Source organism: Juglans microcarpa x Juglans regia, chromosome 5D (genome assembly GCF_004785595.1).
Source record: "Juglans microcarpa x Juglans regia isolate MS1-56 chromosome 5D, Jm3101_v1.0, whole genome shotgun sequence".
Lineage (NCBI taxonomy): Eukaryota > Viridiplantae > Streptophyta > Magnoliopsida > Fagales > Juglandaceae > Juglans > Juglans microcarpa x Juglans regia.
The window spans coordinates 4,791,635-4,815,076 of record NC_054602.1 but is presented as its reverse complement, the minus strand read 5'-3'; the positions used below and the strand labels follow the sequence as shown (position 1 = coordinate 4,815,076).

The window sequence follows — 23,442 nt, the reverse complement described above, 5'->3', positions numbered from 1 at the left end:
CACGGATTTTAAACACCTTTGTTTGCAACTTAATAAAAGAGACGTGGACACACAGTCGGAGGAGCGCCAATTTCTGTCTCTCAGCCAACTGTCACTGTGTCTTTCTCCCGTGAAAGCTGCATCATCGATTGCTATTCCTAACAAAAAGATAATAGACACTCCCTTCCAGTTTTCTCCTGAAAAAAATATCTTAAATAATTCCACGGCACCGCAAACACCATCTGTCTGTCTCGCTCACATCTTCACGCTTAAAATCTATCAACTTTTTTCTACCAAAAAATCTGGACTAGGGAAAGTGATAACATTTTGTATTTTGTGTTCTCTTTTGTTTCTTCGATCCGAACAAGCTCCACTCTCAGACCCCCTTGTTTCTTCTCCACTCCTTCTCGTTGATAAACATCACTCTCCCGAGTTAACGTGGAAATATATATCTTCAAATTCAAGTAAAGGTGATTACTAGTAGTCCGGGTTTCATTTGAATTCGATTAGTTTCAATCTAAAATTCGAGGATTTTATCTGGGTCCTAATCATTTTCTCTTAAAGCAAGTAGAAGCTCGCTTCAATTCTCTGAATTATTTATCTCCGCCTTTCTGGGTTTTCTAAATTACTAGTAATTTCTGGTTGAATCTGCAAGTCAATCTGCGTATCATAATACTAACAAGTTTCGCTTGGGCTTTGCTAGATATTGAGGATTTTCATCTGGGGCAGATCCAATTTTTAAATAAATGATGAATTTGGGACTGCTTTCTAGGACCAAGTCAACGAAATCAGTGAATGTGAGCTTCAGATTGCCATACTATACGCACTGGGGTCAGAGCCTGCTTGTATGCGGCTCTGAGGCAGTTCTTGGTTCGTGGAATGTCAAGAAGGGCCTGTTACTGAACCCTGTTCATCAAGGTGACGAGCTCGTATGGACTGGAAGTGTTGCGGTTCCGAGTGGTTTCGGGTGCGAGTATAATTATTATGTGGTGGACGATGATAAGAATGTTCTGAGATGGGAAATGGGAAAGAGGCGAAAACTGCTCCTGCCGGAGGGGATTCAGCATGGTGAGGTCGTGGAATTCCACGACCTTTGGCAGGTGCTGCCTTGCTTCTCTCTCTAAATTGCTTTACGCATTTAACTACTTTTGAAGGTTTCTTTATATTCCTTCTGAAAGTACAACGTAGCTACTTTTAGTGGCATCATAGTCATTGCTGATGTTTCAGATTCCACGAGATTTCTGCTCTGGGTATTTCTAATTTTCAGAGTGTCCTTCGATTATAACAAGTTCAATTTATCGAAAATGTGACGTTATAATAATCTCTTCTTTGTACTTTTTTGCTTTGGTTCGTTTTGGAAGGTGGAACTTTTAGTTTCTTTTGAATCAAATCTGGAATCTATTCACAGTACAAAACAAAAGGCTTAAAATTCTAAACTTCCTCCTTTTTCCTGGCTTTCTCTGTTTCTCTACAACCAGTTGTAGCATTACTATATTCCTACGGACGTCATGTTCGTTGAAAGTGCCATGTTGTAATTTGCTTTTTTTTGGCCCCCGACTTTTATTTCTTTGTTGCAAGTTCTAAGTAGATGCTCACATTCACTAATCTCTGCTTATTCCATTATGTAGTTTGGTTGCTTAAAAGGGTAAGAAAGGAAAGCCTCTCAGGATAACCACTCGAGCATAGCATAGTTGTAAAATCCGAATTTTCCCCCTTAATTTAGTTTTATTTCTCATTCTTTTCTGTCATCAGATGGAATGAGAGTATTTTCTGTAATCAAGGAAAAAAATATTAACGACATAAAAAAGGGAGCGATAGATCACTTTATAGAAGTCAAGAAGTCACGCATGTTGTTATATGTTGTAATCACATGCTTCTCTTGATCAGTTTTCCTTAGATATTCCCAGTGCTGCCACAGTAAGCTTTTATTGGAAAACTTGAACCCAATATTCAATGATTTGATTGTTGATGAATAAATGTGTCTTCCATCATGCTCAGAGGATAAGTCATGATGCCAGAGAATTTAAGACAAATCTTGAGAGGAAATTTAACAAAAGGACGGAAGATCAAGTTTGACTATGGTAGTAACTACAGTAGCAATAAGAAACACATTCATGATCAATAACTTTTAGGTACCCTTCCTTTTTTAATCAATATTCATAGATATCATGTTATTTTGTTTAGTATGTGATACCGTATGAAAGGTGGCTGCTCAACACCGCGGTAAAGAAATAATAGCCTTTCCTCATTTGAGCACAATTATTCTTGTGTCTTAAGATTGCATTAGACAAAGTGACATATTATGTTGCTAAAGCTTCGAGTTTCCTTGATACCTCAACCGGCTGATTCCTAGATTGATTGGGGTTGTCTCCCCCATTTTGCATCAGAGAATTTCAAGCTATTGTAGCTTTGGCCGACTCAGATTCAGCTAGGTTAGCTTCCGTCTGAATAGCATCCCTTCAGACATTGGGTTGAGGTCTTACCATGGTTCTCTTTTTTAAGATGAAAATTATTCAACTGTAATTTCTTTTTTATACGGCTTCTATAATTTACTTACAGTAGTGTTTGTTTCTTGACATTGAAAATTTTACTGAAAAACTTGTCTTGATCAAATCCAGACTGGTTCCGATGACCTCCCTTTCAGAAGCGCATTCAAAAATGTCATCTTTAACAGAAGTTGGAATCTGAATGTAGAGAGACCTCTAGGTTCCATTCAGAATAACCTGGAAGGGGAAGGTAATTGAATGCAGTTGGAGCTCTTGCCGATGTGATATTCAGTTGTGAACAGTGGTTTTTTCTTAGTAATATATTGTTTACTTCTGTTTGTCAGCAGATACACTTCTCATCCAATTCAAAATTTGCTGCCCAAATGTAGAAGAAGACACATCAGTATAGTTCTTTCCTTCTGATGAGATTTTTACTGCTTTTTTCATATAAATTGATATATATAAATTCTGTTGATAATCTTTTCCACCTCGCTTCTTGTTAGACAATTGAAGCCGAACTTGTGCAGGTTTATGTGATAGGTAGCCATGTAAAGTTGGGACAATGGAAGATTCAGGATGGGTTTAAACTTAGCTATGCTGGTAATTCAATCTGGCAAGGTGATTGTGTGCTACGAAAGGGTGATCTACCAATACAATATCCTTTTTGCCTTCATCTTCAATAATTTGATAGCATAGTGCATTTTTTCCTTTGCACATCTGCCAATTTACCATTCCATCAACAGTTTTCCTTGATGGTTGTTCCACATTTAAGTATAGTAAGTATGGAAAGGCTGGAAAATTCTCTTTAGAAACAGGTCCCAATCGGGAACTAGCAGTTGGCTCCTCGGATAATCAACCAAGATACATTTTCCTTTCAGATGGCATGTTTCGAGTATGTTGTTGGACCTATATTCTATACACGTGATTGTTGTGCTGCTGAGGAGCTTTGGTTCTTATCTATTGATTTATTTTGGCAGGAATTACCTTGGCGTGGTGCTGGTGTTGCAATGCCCATGTTTTCTGTTAGGTCGGAATCTGATCTTGGAGTTGGAGAGTTCCTTGACCTGAAGTTACTTGTTGACTGGGCTGTGGATTCTGGGTTCCATTTAGTTCAGCTCTTACCAATCAATGATACATCCGTGCATGGGATGTGGTGGGATTCATATCCTTACAGGTATTACTTTTGGCTGGTATGCTCAAGCCCAAGTTTCATATAAAAATTATTATTTGGGCTGTAGAGCTTCCCCCGGCCACTCGGCAAGAAATGGAAGTAACCTACTGTTTTCTCTACTTCTACGAATCCCCTTCTTCTAGTCTTCATTGTTAGACAGTAATGATACTTTAAATGTTTCACATTGTCTTTTTGGTGAGTTCGATACACTTAGGTTTGTTGAAATTGAACTTACCACTTTGATTAGTTTCATGAATCCTCTTGCTTCTTTTGTATTGTCTCTGTATGAGATTAATGGCATCTTACACTTTTCTGTCACATTCTTTTTTTCAGTTCAAATATACTTGAATAATTGTCATAGATGTGCAATTGTGATCTGACAAACATTTTTCCTCTATTGTCTTGATGTCTTGATCGTGCAGCTCACTTTCTGTATTTGCATTGCATCCATTATACCTGAAAGTTCAGGCACTTTCAGAAAGTATTCCAGATGATATCAAGGTGATGTGCCTGACCTTTTAATTTCTCATTCAAACAAATGGACACTTTTTCCCATAATTTCTGCGGATACCTGAAGTGCTTGTCTTGCCTTGTTTCCTTTCTTTCTTAACAGCAAGAGATTCAGGAGGCAAAACAACGGCTGGATGGAAAGGTAATCATTCCAACATTTTTTTCCTGTGATGATTGGCATTATATAGTCTAGTTATCCATTGTGCCAAATGATATGTAACATTTTTAGCAAGCTCCCCAGACCTTGAATGAAGATGCCTTTACTAGTTGATACTTGCTTATAGCTGTTGACAAAGCATCATTACCTAATCATTACAATTTTCTCAAACTTCCAAACAAAACACAAAAAAAAAAAAAAAAAAAAAAAAAAAAGACTTTCAAATTCCAAAACAAACATAATATTAAAAAATTATATTCTAATAATATTTTAATTTTATAATATTTTTATTCAAATTTTTCTCTCATTTCCCAAAACCCAATAAAACATCTTAACTCAAACAATTTCACTACTATTTACGGATTTCTCGTCTCATCCCATTCTCCAAATGAGGCTTTATAGTACATACTTCTCCATTGCATACATCCCTGAATTAATTTTGGTACATATATTTGTGTAGCGTTGGTGCCCCACGGGTTCATATCAAGCGTCCCTTGAAACCTCACCCCTTGTTTTGCATGATACCATCATAACCGGTAGTGTTGGTCTGCCGAAAAGTCCAAAAACCCCTGAATAAATCATTAGCTGGGATGCAACTTACCTTACTTGGCTAGATGCATTTTAGCTTGCTTTCATTTTCAGAGAAAAGGAGACGAGTTTTACTTGAAATTCTGTGATGAAGAATCTGCTACATCTATTTTCAAATCTATATATGATGACGAATTTTATTTGAAATTCTGTTAGGAATTAGCTAAAAAATTAAATAAATGCCCTAATCTGCTATATATGCAAGACCAAAAAATTAAAAAAAAAATTATTGTTTTACTTTTACCCACATTCTTGACCTCAGCAATGATTTGAATAATTAAGCAAACAGAATTCAAACACAACAGTTTATTTATAAAGAAAAGGAAATTGGGTTGGTTTGAAAAGAATAAAATATTAAGAAGCTGAATCTTGTATTGCTCTATTTGCATTTACATATTTTAAAAGATCAAATTGTCATCTTCATCTGTGGGTGATTATCTTTCTGGTGCATGACGGACACTTGTGAAATTTTTACTGGCCAATTTATGGTAATGATAGTTCATTCTTCCACGTACTATCCATTTATACTAATACATTTAGGTTTGTATCTATGCAGGATGTTGATTATGAGGCTACTATGGCTACTAAACTTTCAATTGCCAAGAAAATTTTTGCCCGGGAGAAAGATTTAATACTTCACTCCAAATCCTTTCAGAAATATTTCTCTGAGAATGAGGTATTTGTGTCTTTGGAATTATACTGTTGCCATTTGCTTGCTGCATTTGGACTTAATTTATTTTCAGTTGCTCTCTTTTGAAACTTAATTTCCATACTGAATTATTTGTTTTAATGAACAAGGATTGGTTAAAACCCTATGCGGCCTTCTGTTTTTTGCGGGACTTTTTTGAAACATCAGATCATAGCCAATGGGGTCGGTTTTCCCAGTATTCAAAAAATAAGGTAACAATACTTGTGACTTATTTTCACTCTAGCGGGGAGTTGATTTTTTCGTTGCAGGTACTTCCATATCTGTTACAATAATTTCCCTTTGCTTTCAGCTTGAGAAATTAGTCGCAAAAGACAGCTTGCACTATGACGTAATTTGCTTCCATTACTATATCCAATTCCATTTACATTTACAAGTAAGTAGAATTTTTCTGTCTCATATTTCTACATCAATTCACGCTAATGAACAAAAAGGCATCTTATTGATATCTAACATCACATAATGACAGTTGTCAGCCGCTGCGGGATATGCTAGAAAGAAAGGAGTGGTATTGAAGGGAGACCTCCCTATTGGTGTTGACAGAAACAGTGTGGATACCTGGGTCTATCCAAATCTATTTCGCATGAACACATCTACCGGAGCACCTCCTGATTATTTTGATAAAAATGGGCAGAACTGGGGATTCCCTACTTATAACTGGGAGGAAATGTCAAAAGACAACTATTCTTGGTGGAGGGCTCGATTAACCCAGGTTTTGTTATCTAAAAGTAGATGACATTTTACCCCAAGAATACCTCCTCCTTTTCATGCTTATAAATTTTAACAGTGTGTCATTTGGGTTTGGGCCCATCCATAAAAAAAAATGGTGTTAATTTGAATGGACGTGTGTGGAAAGAAAAAATTTATCCCTGATGTTAAAACTAAGCTTTTAAGGGTATTCATGTCTTTTCACATCTGGTTTTGTCCTGTTAACGACTATTTTTTATGGAAGAGGTAAAATGATTCTGAAATTTTAAAACATAGACCGAGTTGCAAGTTGAAGTATATGAGTGCAAGTGACGAAGCGGTTGTAACCCATGGTGGATGGGTTTCATTTACCCGTAAAATGTCCTTTCCTCGTTGGGCCCTGGTTTTAGTATTGTGTTCCTTCACCAACTTTCATTTATAAGCCAAAGGTTCTTTGTCTTTGTTCCTATGCAGATGGCAAAATACTTTACAGCTTACAGGATTGATCACATATTGGGTTTCTTTCGAATCTGGGAGCTTCCAGAACATGCCATGACAGGTCTCGTTGGAAAGTTTCGACCTTCTATCCCTTTGAGTCAGGTAAAGTTATAGTTTTCCAATCAAGGAGCTAGTTTATTCTTAGGATAAATGAGGGTAGAAGGTAGACCATGGTAACTGCAAAGAGAAGGTAGACCATAATTAGTTTTCTTCTTCTGTAGGAAGAACTTGAAAGAGAAGGAATATGGGACTTTGATCGCTTGAGTCGTCCATATATTCGGCAGGAATTGTTACAGGTTACTAAATTTCTTGTTAGCTGTAATCTGATTTCTCCAAACCTAACTTATTCAATTCTTTGTTGTAAGGTTTTACTCTGCACTTTTGTACTGATGCTTATCTCTTTTCTTTGTCGATTCAGCATAAATTTGGAGCTTATTGGACTTTTATTGCCTCAAATTTTCTTAATGAATATCAAAAGCACTGTTATGAGGTGATACTAATAGTTTATCGGATAAAGTGATTTATTGTATGTTTCCTAGATTAATCGTTTATCTTTGGAGGGTTAGTTCAGAATTTTCTGTCAAACATTAGACCGAGGGGCCTCACAAAATAGTTTTTATTTTCTCTTTAGTTTAAAGAGGACTGCAATACGGAGAAAAAAATTGCTGCCAAGCTGAAGTCATGTGCAGAAAGTTCATTGCTGTTGGAGAGTGAAAACAAGACTCGGCATGATCTTTTTGATCTTCTTCGGGTAATTTCAAAGAGAGAACTATTTTATTATTATTATTTTTATTTTTTATCTCAACTCATGAACTGTTTGTTAATCATTTTAGGTGGATTATATACAGGGAACTTGTATTTAGTGTTATGTGGGTTGTTTAGAATTGCCATTAGTTACCTAGTCTTAGATTTGAACGTTTCAATTGCTCCTGCAGAATATAGTTCTTATCAGAGATTCAGAGGATCCAAGTAAGTTCTATCCTCGTTTCAATCTTGAGGATACTTCAAATTTTAAGGATTTGGATGATCACAGGTACTTGAGATCTCTTTTTAGTGTGGGAAATGAGCTTATTCCATACATATACTTGAGAGCTCTTTAGCAAACACTGCATTTTATACTTATTTATGTGTATCCATAGTTGAATAATCTTGGTTATCTTTTCTCGGTGGCCAAAAGAATTATTTCTACTTTCCCTTTTCTCAAATCTCGTACCAACATAACAGCTTACTTGCCATTCAATGAAACAGCAAAAATGTTCTGAAAAGATTATACTATGATTACTATTTCCATCGGCAAGAGAGTCTGTGGCGGCAAAATGCTTTGAAGACCCTGCCTGCCCTCCTTGATGCATCAGATATGTTAGCCTGCGGGGAAGATCTGGGTCTTATTCCTTCTTGTGTCCACCCTGTATGTTCATAGAGCAATTCCTGGTTCTTCCCTTTTCCTATGGAGAGTCATCTTTCTGGTTTGGACTGTGTTCGACTAAAAATGTCTTCTAACAGTTTAATTTTGATGCAGGTCATGCAAGAGTTGGCACTAATAGGTTTGCGCATTCAACGTATGCCTAGTGAACCTGATTTGGAGTTTGGCATTCCTTCTCAATATGGCTACATGTCGGTAAGATCCTGTGATATTGCTAGTCGACTATGTGCCCATTTATGACATTATTTTATGGAGTCCTAAAATGGATCATTTCAGTACAATACTATATGATGGTAAGAAGACCTTTTCATACTGTTCGTCAATCTTGAGCCATTATATTTGGGTGCAGATGGGTGCTATTTGAATGGAATACTAGTAGTTTATATTTCTTGGCTAGCTTTCTGGCGTAATATCTAGAACCATAATCGCAAATTGAAAAAAAAAAAACAAAGGAAATATTTTCATTATGAACACTTAGAATGCAGTGGCAGAGCAGGATTTGATTTCATATTTTGCATTTGTATTATTCATGTAATTTTTCTTTTGGCATAGATGATTTCAGAATTTGTTGTGTGAACCATGTACAACAAATCTTCGAACTTAATATCCCCTTTTCTTTTTCCTGATAAATCTCAGGATTTTGGATATCGCAATCTGGTTATGTTGCTGAAATACCTCCTACTTAAGTTATAGGATCTTCATCTTATTTGTCAGGTATGTGCTCCATCCTGCCATGACTGCTCAACCCTCCGTGCTTGGTGGGAAGAAGATGAAGAAAGAAGACGTCGATTCTTTAAGAGTGTAGTTGGGTCTGACATGTTGCCGCCAAGTCAATGCGTTCCAGATATTGCACATTTCATCTTAAGGCAACATGTGGAAGCCCCATCAATGTGGGCGATTTTCCCTCTTCAGGTATTGTGATGGTGATGTATTTTTTTTTTTTTTTTTGTTTTTTTAAAAGAGGACGGGACCCCAATTTTATTAAAAGCCCTCACTTGTGACGGAGGAAAACCGTGGTAACAAGTAGGCCACATGGGATTTACAGATAATCAAATAAAATCATCCCATGCATCCAAACTAATAAAATCAAAACAGACCTATACAATAAGCTAAAACCAATAAAACAAACAAACAATCTAAACAAGCCTATCTGAATACACATCAGTAAAATAGGAACCGAAAACCATATCGACCCAAACTGAAATCTGTTTATCATCGGAAAAACCTCAGTTTCTAAAGTTTGGTAGCCCCAGCTTATCCACATACCCTTCAAAAGCCTTGGTAGAGAGTGCCAATCCGTGTATCTTCCTTCCTCTCCTTCCTCCCCCTGACGCGCAAGAAAATCTACCAAGGTGCTGCCTTCCCTATATTGATGAGCAATGGAAAACTGAAGTCCATGAAGCAGCGGCAGGATCTCATCCCAGTAATCCCACAGGTACCATAACAAACACTTCCTAGCCAACACCCTGTTAACAACCACCATTGAATCACACTCAATTTCCAACTGTGTGAAACCCATGTCCTTACACATGCGCACTCCCACTAGCTGAGCAGGCAACTCTGCTATATTATTTGTGCCATGACCAAAATGTGCAGAGAAAGCTCCAATAAAATTTCCCAAATCGTCCCTTATCACCCCTCCACCACCACAGTTGCCAGGGTTCCCTCTACAACTCCCATCCATGTTTAGCTTGATCCAACATTCAGCCGGTTTCTTCCAGAAAATCAATTTGGACCTTCTACTCTTCACTTGACAGATAGGTATCTCCAAGGCCTGGAGAACTGCTCTATCAACAGGGGAGAGGGACCTGCTCTTCACAAGAATGGCGGACAGCTTCCGCAACCACACCTTGACTGCCAGCCATACACTCTCCGGCGACTCGGAAACTCCCTGCATCTGTGCTTTACAGTGCCGCAACCAAAGCCGCCATGTGATAATACAAGGTAATATGCCAATGAGGACACCACGTTGAGATGACTTTATGGCAAAAGAAAACCAGTGCAGCACCCGCGCCCACCAAGACCGTGTCATCAAAAGCGGAATTCCCAATTCTGTTTAAGCAAATTCCCAGACTTGTGCCGCTATCTCCCCTGAGACCAATACATGATCAATAGATTCACAACTTCCTAAAGGACAACAATCGCATCGTGACGCAATGGGAATGCCCCGAGACTGACACCAATCATCCGTAGCCAAGCCATGAACCTTAGCTTTCCACATACAAACTGCAATTTTTTTGGGCACAACACTATGCCAAATCCACCCCATCCCTGGTTGTTCAGTTCTTCTTATCCGAGTAACATCCCATGCACTTGCCGAGGAGAAATTTCCATCACTGGCAGGCTTCCAAATGACCATATCCCGTTCCTCCTTCCCAGATCTAATTTGATGCACTATCTGCCTCATTTTCTCATCTCCGACCAGAGTCACAAGTTGCTCTTCATCCCACCTTCCATCCACCCACACGTCTTTTATACATAGACCAGGTTGTTGAATTAAAAAATTTGAAGCACTGAGAGGCCCAGTCGAAGGCCAACAGTCAAACCAGAAAGATGAGCCACCCTCTTTAACTTGGACTTTAACGTTCTTTGGTGCTGTTCTAGAACACTATGTGTCATATCTTCCAACTTCGCATTCAAAACTTCAATGTTGATGTGGTTAGTCCAGTATGGAACACAATACTAAAAATCCCTGTGGCTTTCCTGTGATCGTATTCATGCATTAAACGTCGTACTGATTGCTAAACGTGTATTCAGTTGCATATATATATATATATATATAAATTATGTGTGTAATTTGGGGATCAGGATCTGTTGGCACTGAAAGAAGAATACACAACACGGCCTGCAGCAGAGGAAACAATAAATGACCCCACAAATCCAAAGCACTACTGGAGATACCGTATGTATCGAGATTCTCTATTAAAGACTAAACTAAGTTTATCCAAGCTGTGCTTCTGTTTCCACCTGAGATATTAGAATTGCATATCGTGATCTTTTCTTCATTTCTCTTTGGGATTCTGTTGTTCTCAGGTGTACATGTGACGCTGGAATCGTTGATGAAGGACAATCAACTCAAAACCACCATTAAAGACCTCGTACGAGGTAGTGGAAGATCATATCCTGTGGGAGAAAATGAAGTTCAAGTGAATGAAGAAACAGCAGCCACGAGTACTGATCAGAAACGGCTGGCTCCCAATGGGAAGGAAAAGTTGCCGGTGGCAACAGAGTTAACTGGCGTTCCACAAAAGGAGACTCTGGCGGTCCACTAAATTAATGCTGCCTGCATATTTTAATTATACGCCTGCAACTACCACCCCACCTTGAATCATCCAAATTCTCACAATAATTAGTATAATGTTCATCCTCTTTTCATAAATCCTCACATTGTTAAAAAAATATGATGGGATAATAATGGAGATGCTAAGTAACAATGTTTCTGGAGGAAGTATTCTTTCTCATCAATGAAAGTCTGGTTATTAGCAAAAAGCAGCGTAGCATGCTTGCTATATTTTTTGTTCAAAGTTTGGCCATTCTAATTCTATTTTTTGGAGATATTAGTTAGCAACCTACAAATTAGAGTTATGGTATTATTTATTACATTCTAACGACGCATTATCCATTAATTTTTAATTTTCTTTTTTTTAAAAAATAGTTTATCTAAAGATTATGGACAATGTACTTATATGATCGGTTAAGATAAATTAAATCCACCTCTTTTCATTAATTTAAATTTATAAGATAAATGGTAATTTCATATGATATCAGAGTAGACATCTTGAATTTAAATTTTGACTTCAAATTGTATCACATTTAATTAAATATTTTACATGTTAAATTTATTTATTGAATTAGAGTCGAAGCACACGTGAGAGAAAGTGTTAGAATAAATATAAATAACTAAATCGATCTCTTCTTATTAATTTAAAATTTTGAGACAAGCCATTATTTTACAAACATAATAAAATAGAAATAGAATCCTATAAAAAATAAAATAGAAATAGAAATAGAAATAGAAATGAGAAAAATGTGGAAGGGTGACATTGTGATAAAATGAGTGTCGAATCCCTATACTTCCGGATTAAAGGGTTTTTTTTTAAGTAGGAGAGGGTATTATTTTTGGAGAAATATTAGGTACAATTTCTATTTTAGGGATTATAAAGTACGTCTAGATAATTTTATTTTAAAATTTTTTAAAATTATAAAATCATCCCTCCTAAAATGATATTTTTTTTTATTTAATAAAATATCTGCATATATAATCTCAAGTAGAGATTGAAAATAAAATTTCTCTTATTTTTTATTTTTCCTAGACTGGTATGATTTTGGTCAAATTGCCAGGCTGCAGTATTGGGCTGCGTCACCGGAATACCGGTCCAAACAAGGAAATTAGAAAAAGCAAAAAAAAGATGTCATAGAACAAAACCAACCAGACTAAGCCACGTGAGGTACGTAGTACTCTTCTGGTTCCCATATCTTTGCGTTGGGTGGCAGATAAAGATTGGATCACCGACCAAAAATACAGTTAATTAGACTCAAAAAAGAATGGCGCGACGTTAATGTCGGAAATAGGAAACCGTTTGGCAAGAGAGAAAATAGGAGCACGGGGAAAACAATGTAGACGTTATTTAGGAAGAAACTAATTATGTATGGACGGTTGAGATGATCAGGCACGCATGCAGGACACAGGTTAAACTCCAAGAACCAGAAAGAGACGGACAACGTACGACGACCACACCTTTTTCACAGTCACAGAGAGAGAGAGAGAGAGAGAGCTCAATTGTTAATTAGCAATTTAAAAATAAATCTACGACGACGAAGAAACATATATAAGAATAGAAAATAGAAATTAAGAGGGGAGAGTAGCAGGCCAGGGAGGGGCGCGGGCAGACACAATTTTAGATAGTGGTAGTGCTGGGGGTGGTGGGGGTTCATCGATCATTTGGTGATCTGGTTCTGTCACGCTCCCGTTGCTGTTCGTTCGTATACCTGAATGCCTTAACCAGTGTTCAGGGTATGCTTCTCTCTATCTCTCTCTCTCTCTCCCCCCTCTCTCATTAATTTCTTTGATCGTACGTCGGTTAATTGTGTGTATATATTCGTATTATTTGCTTTGGATTATACGAAAAAAATGTGATCATCACATGCATGCCTTCATGTACGATGTACCGTACGTGCATGTACTCTTCTCTGATTCCTTTTCTTTGATTTTTCCAATTAACTCGATATAATTCATACCCTAGCTATAATTTCTTTCGAAAACAGGTTGTTTCAACGTTGAAAGAATTATTACTAGTACTCGTGCATGCATGATGTTGATCTATTAATTCTTATATATGTTTCAGAAAATCGTGGCGATTTATGTGCGAACGACTTGAGGATAATTGGCTCTCATGTACGTACGTCTGTATGGTTTTTGTCCATCTTCTTTCAATATTCATTCAATTCAACGTAACATCAATATATATATATATATGTGATATATCGATCATATGGTTTTCGTCTTATTGTTTTTTTTTTTTTTTTTCTTTGGGTTAATGATCTCTTCGTACGTGGACTACATTCAGGTTATGTTGGATTCGGGAACAAATATTGGGTGAAAATTGGCGGGTAGTCCGATTGATCCCAGCATAAAGGAATGATCCCAGTGTAAGAATTTTGGGAGTCGACCCTGTGTATGCCAATATTGGGTAACGTGATAAAATCATTTCCCTTGTAGTACTGCATTTTTTTGGATAAATAGTTATATTATTCCGATGACATTTGGAACATTTTTTTAGTTATATTTTTTTGTCCCTTAATTCCTAATTAATTATTGGGAATTAAAATATATATGGATTTAAAATTAGTACTTAAAAACATTTGTAAAGGTGCGGCATCAATGTTTATTGTTAATATATTAACTTCACGAAACGGATTGTAAAAACTATATATATATATATATATATTGTCATTTGTCCCTACTCCAGGCGTTTTAAGTTTGTTATTATATATCTAAATTATAAGAATGATAATTTATTGATATTAGATTAATATTGTTAAAGAAATTACTACAAGAAAAAGGTTTATTTATAAAAAATTATTTACTAAGAAATTCGCTTTTCTTGTAGTGAATGAAAAATGTAAGACATTAATTATGTGATTCAGTCACAAATTAAAGCATGAGATTCTTTATTCTGATACATATGATCACGTACGTGTAGTTTGTTTGCTAATTATAATCCTAGATGATTGTGCTTAATTACTTGACTAATATATACGCCTGTATGGGAACTCTAATCCTCAGGGTGGAGGGTCCTCTGAGAAGATCAGCTGCCCTTGGCATCCGCTGCTGCCATTTTCACCTGCATGAGATTCTTCAAAATGGCCGTAGCGGTCGATCAACATCATGGATTTAAGCCTTTCAGCCGATCCCAGAGATGCAGACTCCAATCCTATACTCACCTCGATCAGAAATTTCTTGAACATAGCCAAAACAATCTAACCCATTCCTTAAAGCAAGCATTTGATCAAGCCGATAACATCCACCGAAGCTTATCCACCCCATGCCTTTCCATAACCACCACAGTGGAGGAAGAGTTCGACGCAAATCCAAGGATTGAGATTCTTGGTGGTCGTCAGGATCCTAGACTCCGTGCTCTCGTGGTTGAGGTTGCCATAGCTCTGGCCTCTGGAGTCGATCCCATGCAGGTGTCAAGTGGGTTAGGCGGTGCCTACTTCTTGCGTAGCCGAAATGGCGATAATATTGCTGTGGCAAAGCCAATAGACGAAGAACCTCTAGCTTTTAACAATCCAAAAGGCTTTGGCGGTCTGATGCTCGGCCAGCCTGGGTTGAAACGCTCAGTCAGGATAGGTGAAGCCGGCGTACGTGAATCGGCTGCTTATCTTCTTGACCATGGAGGCTTTGCCGGGGTTCCTCCGACAGCGTTAGTAGAAATCTCTCGCGTTGCATTCTGTGGCGCCGTTAATGATATTGAAGCCAAAGTTCCGGCTGCACAACGTAAGATTGCCTCACTCCAACGATTTGTAGACCACAAATACGATGCAGGAGAGTTAGGCTCTTCTGGCTTCTCAGTGTCATCAGTTCACCGGATTGGGGCTTTCGATATCAGACTCCTGAATCTTGATAGACATGCTGGAAACATACTTGTTAAGAAGCATGAGCATGATAACAATGCGGCTGGGGTTGCTGAGCTTGTCCCCATTGACCATGGGCTTTGCCTCCCTGAATGGCTTGATGATCCATATTTTGAGTGGCTGCATTGGCCTCAAGCCTCGGTTCCTTTCTCAGAGTGCGAAATTGAGTACATTTCTAACCTTGATCCGTTTAAAGATGCCGAGCTTTTAAGGACTGAGCTTCCTTCTATAAGAGAGTCCTCTATCCGGGTACTCGTGGTTTGCACTATTTTCTTGAAGCGAGCAGCAGCAACTGGGCTTTGTCTTGCCGATATTGGTGAAATGATGACTCGGGATTTTGGCTGCGGGGAAGAAAATTTGAGTATCCTCGAGAATCTCTGCGCCCAAGCCAAGGCTAACTTACCGAATATTCTTTATGATGATCGTAGCGAAGAAGAAACAAGAAAAGAAGAGGAAATATTTCAATTTGACAAAGAAAACGGAGAGAGTTTTAGTGATTTCTTAGATCTTCCACAACTCTTGAAGAGCCATACTGTGGTAGCTAAGCCACTTAATATATCAAGGTTTTCATCCACAGGGTCGATGAATACTGAGGCAGTATTGCCTCCATTAATACACGAGGAAAATCATGACCATTTTCACGAAACCTTTGATGTCAGGGAGAATCAAGGCAGCGACGACAACGATGGCTGTGACAATCATAAGGTAGGGGGTTTCATGAAGAGCATGAGTTTCTCGGTGCCTAACCACGAGAGTGATCAAATGGGGGGAATTTCTTTGGAAGACATGAGCGAAAATGAATGGGTATTGTTCTTGGAGATTTTCGAGGAGCTTTTGCCCGAGGTATTTGAAGGCAAAAAGTGCACGAGCTTGAAGCAAAGGTTAGGAACTTCTTGCAAGTTTTGAGGGAATATATAAAGGAAACAGATACCAGATATATGAATGGTACTAATATTCGTTATTGCTCGTATAAACCAGCTGGTCCGAACTCATGTCATGTATATATAATATTATCGCAAGAGGCCGCCTAGTGTAGAATTGTAGATAAAATGCTATATATATAGGGCAGGAGTGGAAAAGAGATTCGGTGAAATGCCATCCTTCCATTTTTACGTACCTTTCCCTATCTATATGTTGTGTCTTATTTTCATTTGTAAACTAATTAATTACAAAAGAGTACCCGAACGTCCTTTTGGAAGGATTGAGTTGTACTTCATGAACTCATGTTTGATATTATTAATTGAATTTTTTCTGGCCTACTATAAAAGTACATGAGAATATTGCATGCATGGTGCTGATTACTCGATCGATTATATATAAATATATATATATATATAAACTCTTGTTACAAGCGTCTGATGTAAACGGCGTGCAAATGTGACTGACGTAGAGACACTTGATAAGAGAGACCGAGCTGATGAGAGAGACAGCTAATGAGAGAGAAAAACCTAGCTGATGAGAGAGAGAGGGCTGATGAGAGAGAAATAATTCATTTTAAATTTGACGTGGCATGGACGACTACACGCCAGTTGTATCTAACGATTGTATATAGAAGAATTGATATATATATATATATTATATTGACTTAATTAGTGCCAGATGCCATATAGACTTTATTCGTGTTTTCATGATCAGAATAGTCGTCCGTACAGTACTATTAAGTCCTATTCAACATATATACAATATTTAGTTTGAATAACAAGATATGTATTCTGATCACGTACGTAACTGCAAGAACTTCATGATGATCACAATCTTGGATTCATCTCTACCACCATTTTTTACTTTCTCTCCATCCTTTGCTTAGCTACTTGATCCGATGATATATATTATATATACACACACAGCGGCATAGATATCATTCTATATTGTATGTTGAGTAGTTTAAATGGATAAAGACCAATTAGCAACAATAATATATATATATATATATATATTATATTACAGTTATAAAGTGCATGTCACAACTTGTTTTTGAAAAACATGAGTAAATATATTGGAATCTACATAAAAAATGAGTATTGCTATAGCCACAAAGAGATTATATAAAAATAATTTTATAAACTGATGTGGTTTCATATAATTCGTTAAATCTATGTTACAATAAAAGTAACTTTATAATTTGATAAACCACATCAAGTCATATCAGTTTGTAAATTATTTTTGTATAATATATTTGTGATTAAAGTATTTTTCCTATATACATACCTAGCTACACATGTACTCCATTTGTCATGCATGCAGAATGATGCCTTCAGAAGGGATCAGTATCATGATGTCGTTATCTGGGTCCATCTTAAATATAAACCAGGGATTGATCTAGACATGACAAAAAAGGAGAGAAAATGCATGCATACATGGAATTATTAACAAGAGTGTATGAAAAGAGGGGATGGGGGACTGGGGAACAAAAATACAAAGTTTCTTGGCTTTGAGGTTGCCTTCTCTGCAAAGGAAAAAGGCGTTTCTAAAAAAATAAAAAAAAGAATATTATATTTAAGGTTTTGGAGTGGGTGTGCTAATCTGGACTGACTTAGAGCGATGAATAATACAAAAAAATTCTTCTCATTAATTATTATTTATTATTTTACACTTTACGTCTTATAAAAAACATCCATACATTTTATGAAAAATAAAATTATAAATATAAAAATGTAAAAGTAAATAGTAGCTGATGCATACAATTTCTTAATAATATATGTATTCACACTATCTTTGCAAGCAAAGGTAGGGCGCATGCTGTTAATAACAGGCCAGGGATCGAGATGACTATCGATCATAGATTTCGCAAGACCTATCTAACTGAATCTACAAGCTGGTTTGGATATATATGGATCTGAGGAGTTTGGAATATTTGCATAATCACTGATCATGATCAAATCTGTTGATAAGCAATAAAAGTTACAGTTTTGGAGATTGCTGATGGTAATGATAGTAGACGTGGTAAAATATTGGTACTAAATCTTTCTCGTTAGAAGCAATGGAAAACTTATGCATTTATTACATTAAAGAGGAAAAAAAAAAAAAGTTATTCTTGATGTTACTGAAGCCTTCGATCGGGCAGATCAATTTGATGCTGATTCTGATTGCTGCAGGTAGATATTTCTCTCTTTTAGTTAAAATAGAAAATAAATAATAAATAATAAAATTTATTATTTTTTATCAGTTTAAATTTTTAAAATAAATAATATTTTTATATGGTATCAGGTTTTAAATTTAAATTTTGACTCTATATACTGTTTCATTTAATTAAATATTTTAAATACATAAAATATCTACTGAGAGAAGAGTCTGAATTATATGCGAAGAGAATAATTTTTTTTTTATTGGATACATTTGAGCGGGGGGATTTTGAACCTAAAACCTTCCTTTTAAAAGTTGAAAATTACATGCCAGTAGTTGAAGCGTCTTAAAATATAAAATAAATAATAAAATTTATATTTCTTTTATCTAAACCTTTTGGAGTGAACGGTGATTACAATATTTGGAATATGAGAAGCTTAAATTGACCCGCAGCCTCGATTAATTCAAAAAAAGGGCGCCTTTGGTCAAAGAGAAGTCGAAAAAGACACATGCAATACGTGGCCATTGGACCAAGGAATCAGCTGCCTCACCCGCTTCCTCGTATTAACTTTGACACTCAACTGTCACTCCTTTATCAATCAATAGAAAAAGAAAAGAGAGAGAAGTATTTATTTTCGCGTTGAAATTGTGTTATTCTTTCACTCTGTTTTTTGAATGATGGAGTCCATAAAATACTGTAGCTGTAGCATCGACGTTGATAAAGATGTGGAAATGGGAATCTTGATGGAGGGTTAGAAATAATTCCACCATGAACAAAAATAAAGAGGGATATCGTTTTTATCAGTGAGATAATAGCGTGGACGGACAATGGACCCATAAAAATGGTAGGCAATCAGTAACATTCTCCATAAATAAAAGGAGATGCACGTGCATGTGAGTCCCCACACACTTGTACTTGATAATTAAAATTAAAAATTAAAAATTTACTCCGAAATCCCACTCTTTAAGCATTAGCAAGCCAGCTGAAGACAGAAAAGCCACTTCGATCACGGAATGAAACAGAAAGTAAAAATAAAAAATAAAAGAAAAAAAAATAAAAGGAAGAAAGAAGGATTCCATTATAATTGAGCTTTTGGTTTGATTCCAACACGTTCACGACCATGAATTTCAGAGCCAATCTTACATAGAAAATCACATGGGTAGAACTTAACTACGCCCAGAATTCCATCTCTTTCATTCAACCCCTTTAACCCCATCAACAGTTCTCAATGAACTGACAACATCTCTCCCTTCAATTAGGTCGACCTCGCGGCCTTCTTCCCCTTCTTTCTGTTCTTGCTGTTCGGTTCCTTCTTTGATTTTCTTCTCGGAGTGTTCCAGCAAATTAAAGGACCCAAATTTGGGTGTGAACTGGAGAGTGCAGCCGTTGAATTTGGTGTCGAAAGTGAAGTTGAAATTTGCGGATTCGCGGATGTTGTCCAGAGCTTTGGGGGAGTTCTTGCGCCTTTTGGGTTGTCGGGAAGTACTGTCGGGGTCCTCCTTCTGAGGGTCGTGGCAGTCGGAGGAGGTGGAGATCGGTGGTGGGTCGTGCCCGGAGTCTGGTGTCTCCGAAGGTGCTGGGCGTCGAAGTGTGGAGATCACTTGTTGGCCTGTATTGGTGTTCTCAGCCATTTTGTGGGGCACGCACGCAGCAGAATGTACGAAAGAAATATTACTCTTCTTTGGGGCAGCCACTTAACGTGGCGATATCGAAATTACGAAAATATCCTTGCTATTTTTTTCTTTTTCCTCTTCTCGGCAAGCTAATTGTATAGATAAACTAAACCGTTATAATTATACAATATTCAGTAAGGTGGAAGTCTCAAACAATCATCCTAAACACAACAAAAATAACACCAAAAATAAAAATAAAAATAAAGTTATTAAGCTAAAACCTTGACTCCAACCCAATTCCAAAAATATCCTTGCTACTTTGCTAGTTGCTACATCTATGCCATTTTGTTTTGGTATTTTCATTATTATATCTTCTCCTTACTCACAATTGCCAAATTAAAATTTATAATTAATTTATATACATATTAAGTTACTAAATTTAAATAAGAAATATGAGTCAATATATAATAGATAAACTCAAACATCAATATTGGTATCTTGATTTTAAAATTTAATCAACAAGTTATTTTATTTTAAAGCCGTGTGTAGAGTACATAATCCATATTATTTAAATAGTAAAATTTGATTTGTAATATTTAAATATTTAACATTTATTTTTAAATCAAATTATGCCATATAAGTCGTTTACTATGTAAGCTCTACTTATCGACTTAAGAATAATTTTTTATAATTCATTGACATTATCTTTTTTCTCATTTGTCTTGTTTATATGTTATTCATGAAACCATCTATATTTTTGCATGATTGGAGAAAGAGGTCAAGAACCTTTTATATAGCGTATCAAATTAACTCTATCTATTGAAAGTGATGAGTTACAAATATTTTGACTTGCATACTCTAAATTTGTATATAGTATTATTCTAAACAATAAATATTGACAAATTTTTATATATAAGAAAAGTAGTCGGATTTTATAATAGGGAAAATGTATGAAGCACGGGGTGAAGAGTTAAAGTGAGGGGACGAAGCATTATCATGTGTGTGTCTATATATATATATATATAGAGCAGTACTATTATGCCGCTCAGAATGTACAACTCATTGTTACCGCTAATTAAAAGTTTCATTTTTATTTTTTTTCATTTTTGTATTCATAATTTTTTAACATTTTAAAATATTTTTTTAAAAATATAAAAAAAAAATCAATACATTAATAGTAACTTCTTTAACTATTAAGTAAAGAAAAAAATAAAATAAAATACTCAAAAATAAGGGGGCAAATAAAATGAGTAAAGTAACCTTTTTAACATATATACACACTTTAATCGTTTTTCAAGTCGTGATTGTGTTTACTTAATCAAAAATAAATTAGACAAAAGTAGGGTCCAATTTGGGGAGGGATGGAGGGCTCGAAATCATGATCTGCAAGCTAAAAATGTTGTTTGGGCTTTGAGAGTGAGATAAAAACAGAGCCTGTTACTGTTCGACATTAACCAGTCCCATCTTTATCTTTGCGCGGGAAGAAACAGAAGAAGCGTAATGACGAAGACTTCCTTTATAAGACTGCTATATCGTAGGGCTTTTGTACCCCAGACGTCTAGCTTTATGCCTTCCTTCCTTCCTTCCTTTTATTTCATTTCTTTCAAGTGTTTCATCCCTCTCTCTCTCTCTCTCGATTGCTATCTGCAAATTTGTTTGCCATGGCAATCAGTATTTACGATCACGAACTACCCTTCGACACCCACAACCTCTACGACGTGTCCTTCGACTCTGACCAAATCGGAACCCTCCTCACTTGTTCCCCTTCCGTGGTCGACTCCTGGATTTCTGATATCTACCGTATCCATCGCCGACGCCTTCACCGTCTCGTCGTTGGACTTGACCTTGAGTGGCGCCCCAGCTTCAATCGCCACGTCCAGAACCCTGTCGCCACTCTGCAACTTTGCGTGGGCCGCCGCTGCCTCATCTTCCAACTCATCCACGCCCCTACATTCCTCAATCTCTGGTTGATTTTCTGGGCCAAACGGATTTCACGTTTGTGGGCGTTGGGATTAAGAGCGACGTCGAAAAGCTCCTTGACGATTATGGGCTGGAAGTAGCCCGTGTGGTTGATCTTCGGCTCCTGGCCGTGGAGGAGTTGGGGACGACGCAACTGAGGAATGCTGGGTTGAAGCAATTGGCTAGGGAGGTGCTTGGAAAGCGGATTGAGAAGCCGAGGAACATTACGATGAGTCGCTGGGACAATGAGTGGCTCACTTGTGCTCAGGTTCAGTATGCTTGTCTTGATGCCTTTCTATCTTTTGAGATTGGGCGGCTTTTGAATGCAGCGGGTTAGGTTTCATTTGAAATTTTTAAATGTGGCCGTCGGTGGTTTTTTTTTGGTTGGACAGGCTTTTGAAGAAGATTTGGGATGCTTTTGTGTGAGTGTCTGTGTGCGTATGTTTGGTTGGGTTTGGACTGGTTCGATGATAATTGCCATTTTCTGTCGCACGTGAAATTATATATTGGGTCCTTTATCATTTACATTTATGATTTGTTTTTAGCATGCATGATGGTGTTGTTGAGTTCTGTTTATCATGTGATGATGATGATGATTGATGATGATGACTGTCCCTTGACATTTTCTTTCTCGCATTTGGAAACTTCTAGGCAATATTTGTGGTTTTCTCTTGCCCTTTTCAAATCAGGATTTAGATTAAGAATTTGGTACAGCTTTTGAAGTGTTTTACTTGTACCCTTGGATTGCGCCTTACACGGTGGCGAGTTTAACTTGGTAAAAGACATGTTGTGTGCAATCGATTTTGTTGGGGTATAATCATACATGGGTTGCTACACACTCTCATTAGCCATGCTATTAGTGCAGGCGCCTCGTCATTTTCTCGTTTGGAGTTGCGGTTTAGCAGCTACAGTGATATTGTTTTGTGAATTTAGGGGTGGTGACGGTACCATGGCATCTAGAATTGTGGTATTGGAAGTGGCGAGTCTAAAAGTTGTGATGTTGCAATTATGATAGCATCGGTTTCACTCCAGTTACTACAAAGCTAAAATGTGCATATTATGTGGGATTATAATGGCTGTTCAAGCCTACTTCATGAATCAATCCTCTAGCTAGTACTACAAATAAGGTCGGTCATGAATCCTATTAATCCAAGGTTTTGAGGGTCCTCTAACTGGTCTGATGTTCTTCAGAATCACTCGTCCAATGGGCTTGTTGTCAAAGAGCCATTACAAACAGACTAGCATTTTGTTACATACCAAGAGCGATGGTCTCAAGACTCTGAACTAGATTTTGAATTGATGGTTACTTGTATAAACTTGTGGGAAAATGTTTAGAAAACCTACCTAGGAATTGGACTTTGGAGTGTCATGTGCACCATCCGGCCAATGCTAGATAACAAAGATTCAAAAATGGTTTAGAGCACATATTGGTCAAGAAAATTGTTTTGGTTTTGTGAATTCATC

The 23,442-nt window shown here is 37.0% G+C and overlaps 2 protein-coding genes and 1 pseudogene across 3 annotated transcripts; all 3 read left to right on the top strand.

Moving 5' to 3' along the window:
• On the top strand, positions 1-11,813 carry LOC121264285 (4-alpha-glucanotransferase DPE2). Of its 2 annotated transcripts, none has more exons than XM_041167399.1 (23): positions 1-449; positions 683-1,079; positions 2,598-2,715; positions 2,810-2,868; positions 2,993-3,120; positions 3,231-3,357; positions 3,443-3,639; positions 4,059-4,137; positions 4,250-4,288; positions 5,448-5,567; positions 5,690-5,791; positions 5,890-5,973; positions 6,067-6,309; positions 6,759-6,884; positions 7,004-7,078; positions 7,201-7,272; positions 7,414-7,533; positions 7,718-7,815; positions 8,031-8,190; positions 8,302-8,400; positions 8,920-9,117; positions 11,014-11,107; positions 11,239-11,813. In XM_041167399.1, the coding sequence occupies exons 2-23, from the start codon at positions 726-728 to the stop codon at positions 11,475-11,477; spliced, it is 2,931 nt and encodes a 976-aa protein (XP_041023333.1). In that variant the 5' UTR covers positions 1-449; positions 683-725; the 3' UTR covers positions 11,478-11,813. The 2 variants fall into 2 exon arrangements, with proteins under 2 accessions (XP_041023333.1, XP_041023334.1); XM_041167400.1 differs by having other exon boundaries at positions 3-449; positions 2,813-2,868.
• A 1,219-nt stretch (positions 11,814-13,032) lies between these two features.
• Positions 13,033-16,534, top strand: LOC121264284 (phosphatidylinositol 4-kinase gamma 8-like). Its single transcript, XM_041167398.1, has 4 exons — positions 13,033-13,219; positions 13,551-13,600; positions 13,773-13,895; positions 14,492-16,534. The coding sequence occupies exon 4, from the start codon at positions 14,554-14,556 to the stop codon at positions 16,246-16,248; it is 1,695 nt and encodes a 564-aa protein (XP_041023332.1). The 5' UTR covers positions 13,033-13,219; positions 13,551-13,600; positions 13,773-13,895; positions 14,492-14,553; the 3' UTR covers positions 16,249-16,534.
• Positions 16,535-21,543: 5,009 nt separating this feature from the next.
• Positions 21,544-22,525, top strand: LOC121264282 (annotated as a pseudogene).
• The last annotated feature ends 917 nt before the right edge of the window (positions 22,526-23,442 follow it).

What these genes read in the sequence shown, in the direction of transcription:
- LOC121264285 (XM_041167399.1), top strand. Translation starts at nt 726, where the DNA reads ATGATGAATTTGGGACTGCTTTCTAGGACCAAGTCAACGAAATCAGTG. An exon ending in CTTCTATCCCTTTGAGTCAG is followed by an intron (nt 6,885 to 7,003) that starts GTAAAGTTATAG and finishes CTTCTTCTGTAG; the next exon opens with GAAGAACTTGAAAGAGAAGG. An exon ending in GGGCGATTTTCCCTCTTCAG is followed by an intron (nt 9,118 to 11,013) that starts GTATTGTGATGG and finishes TTTGGGGATCAG; the next exon opens with GATCTGTTGGCACTGAAAGA.
- LOC121264284 (XM_041167398.1), top strand. Translation starts at nt 14,554, where the DNA reads ATGAGATTCTTCAAAATGGCCGTAGCGGTCGATCAACATCATGGATTT.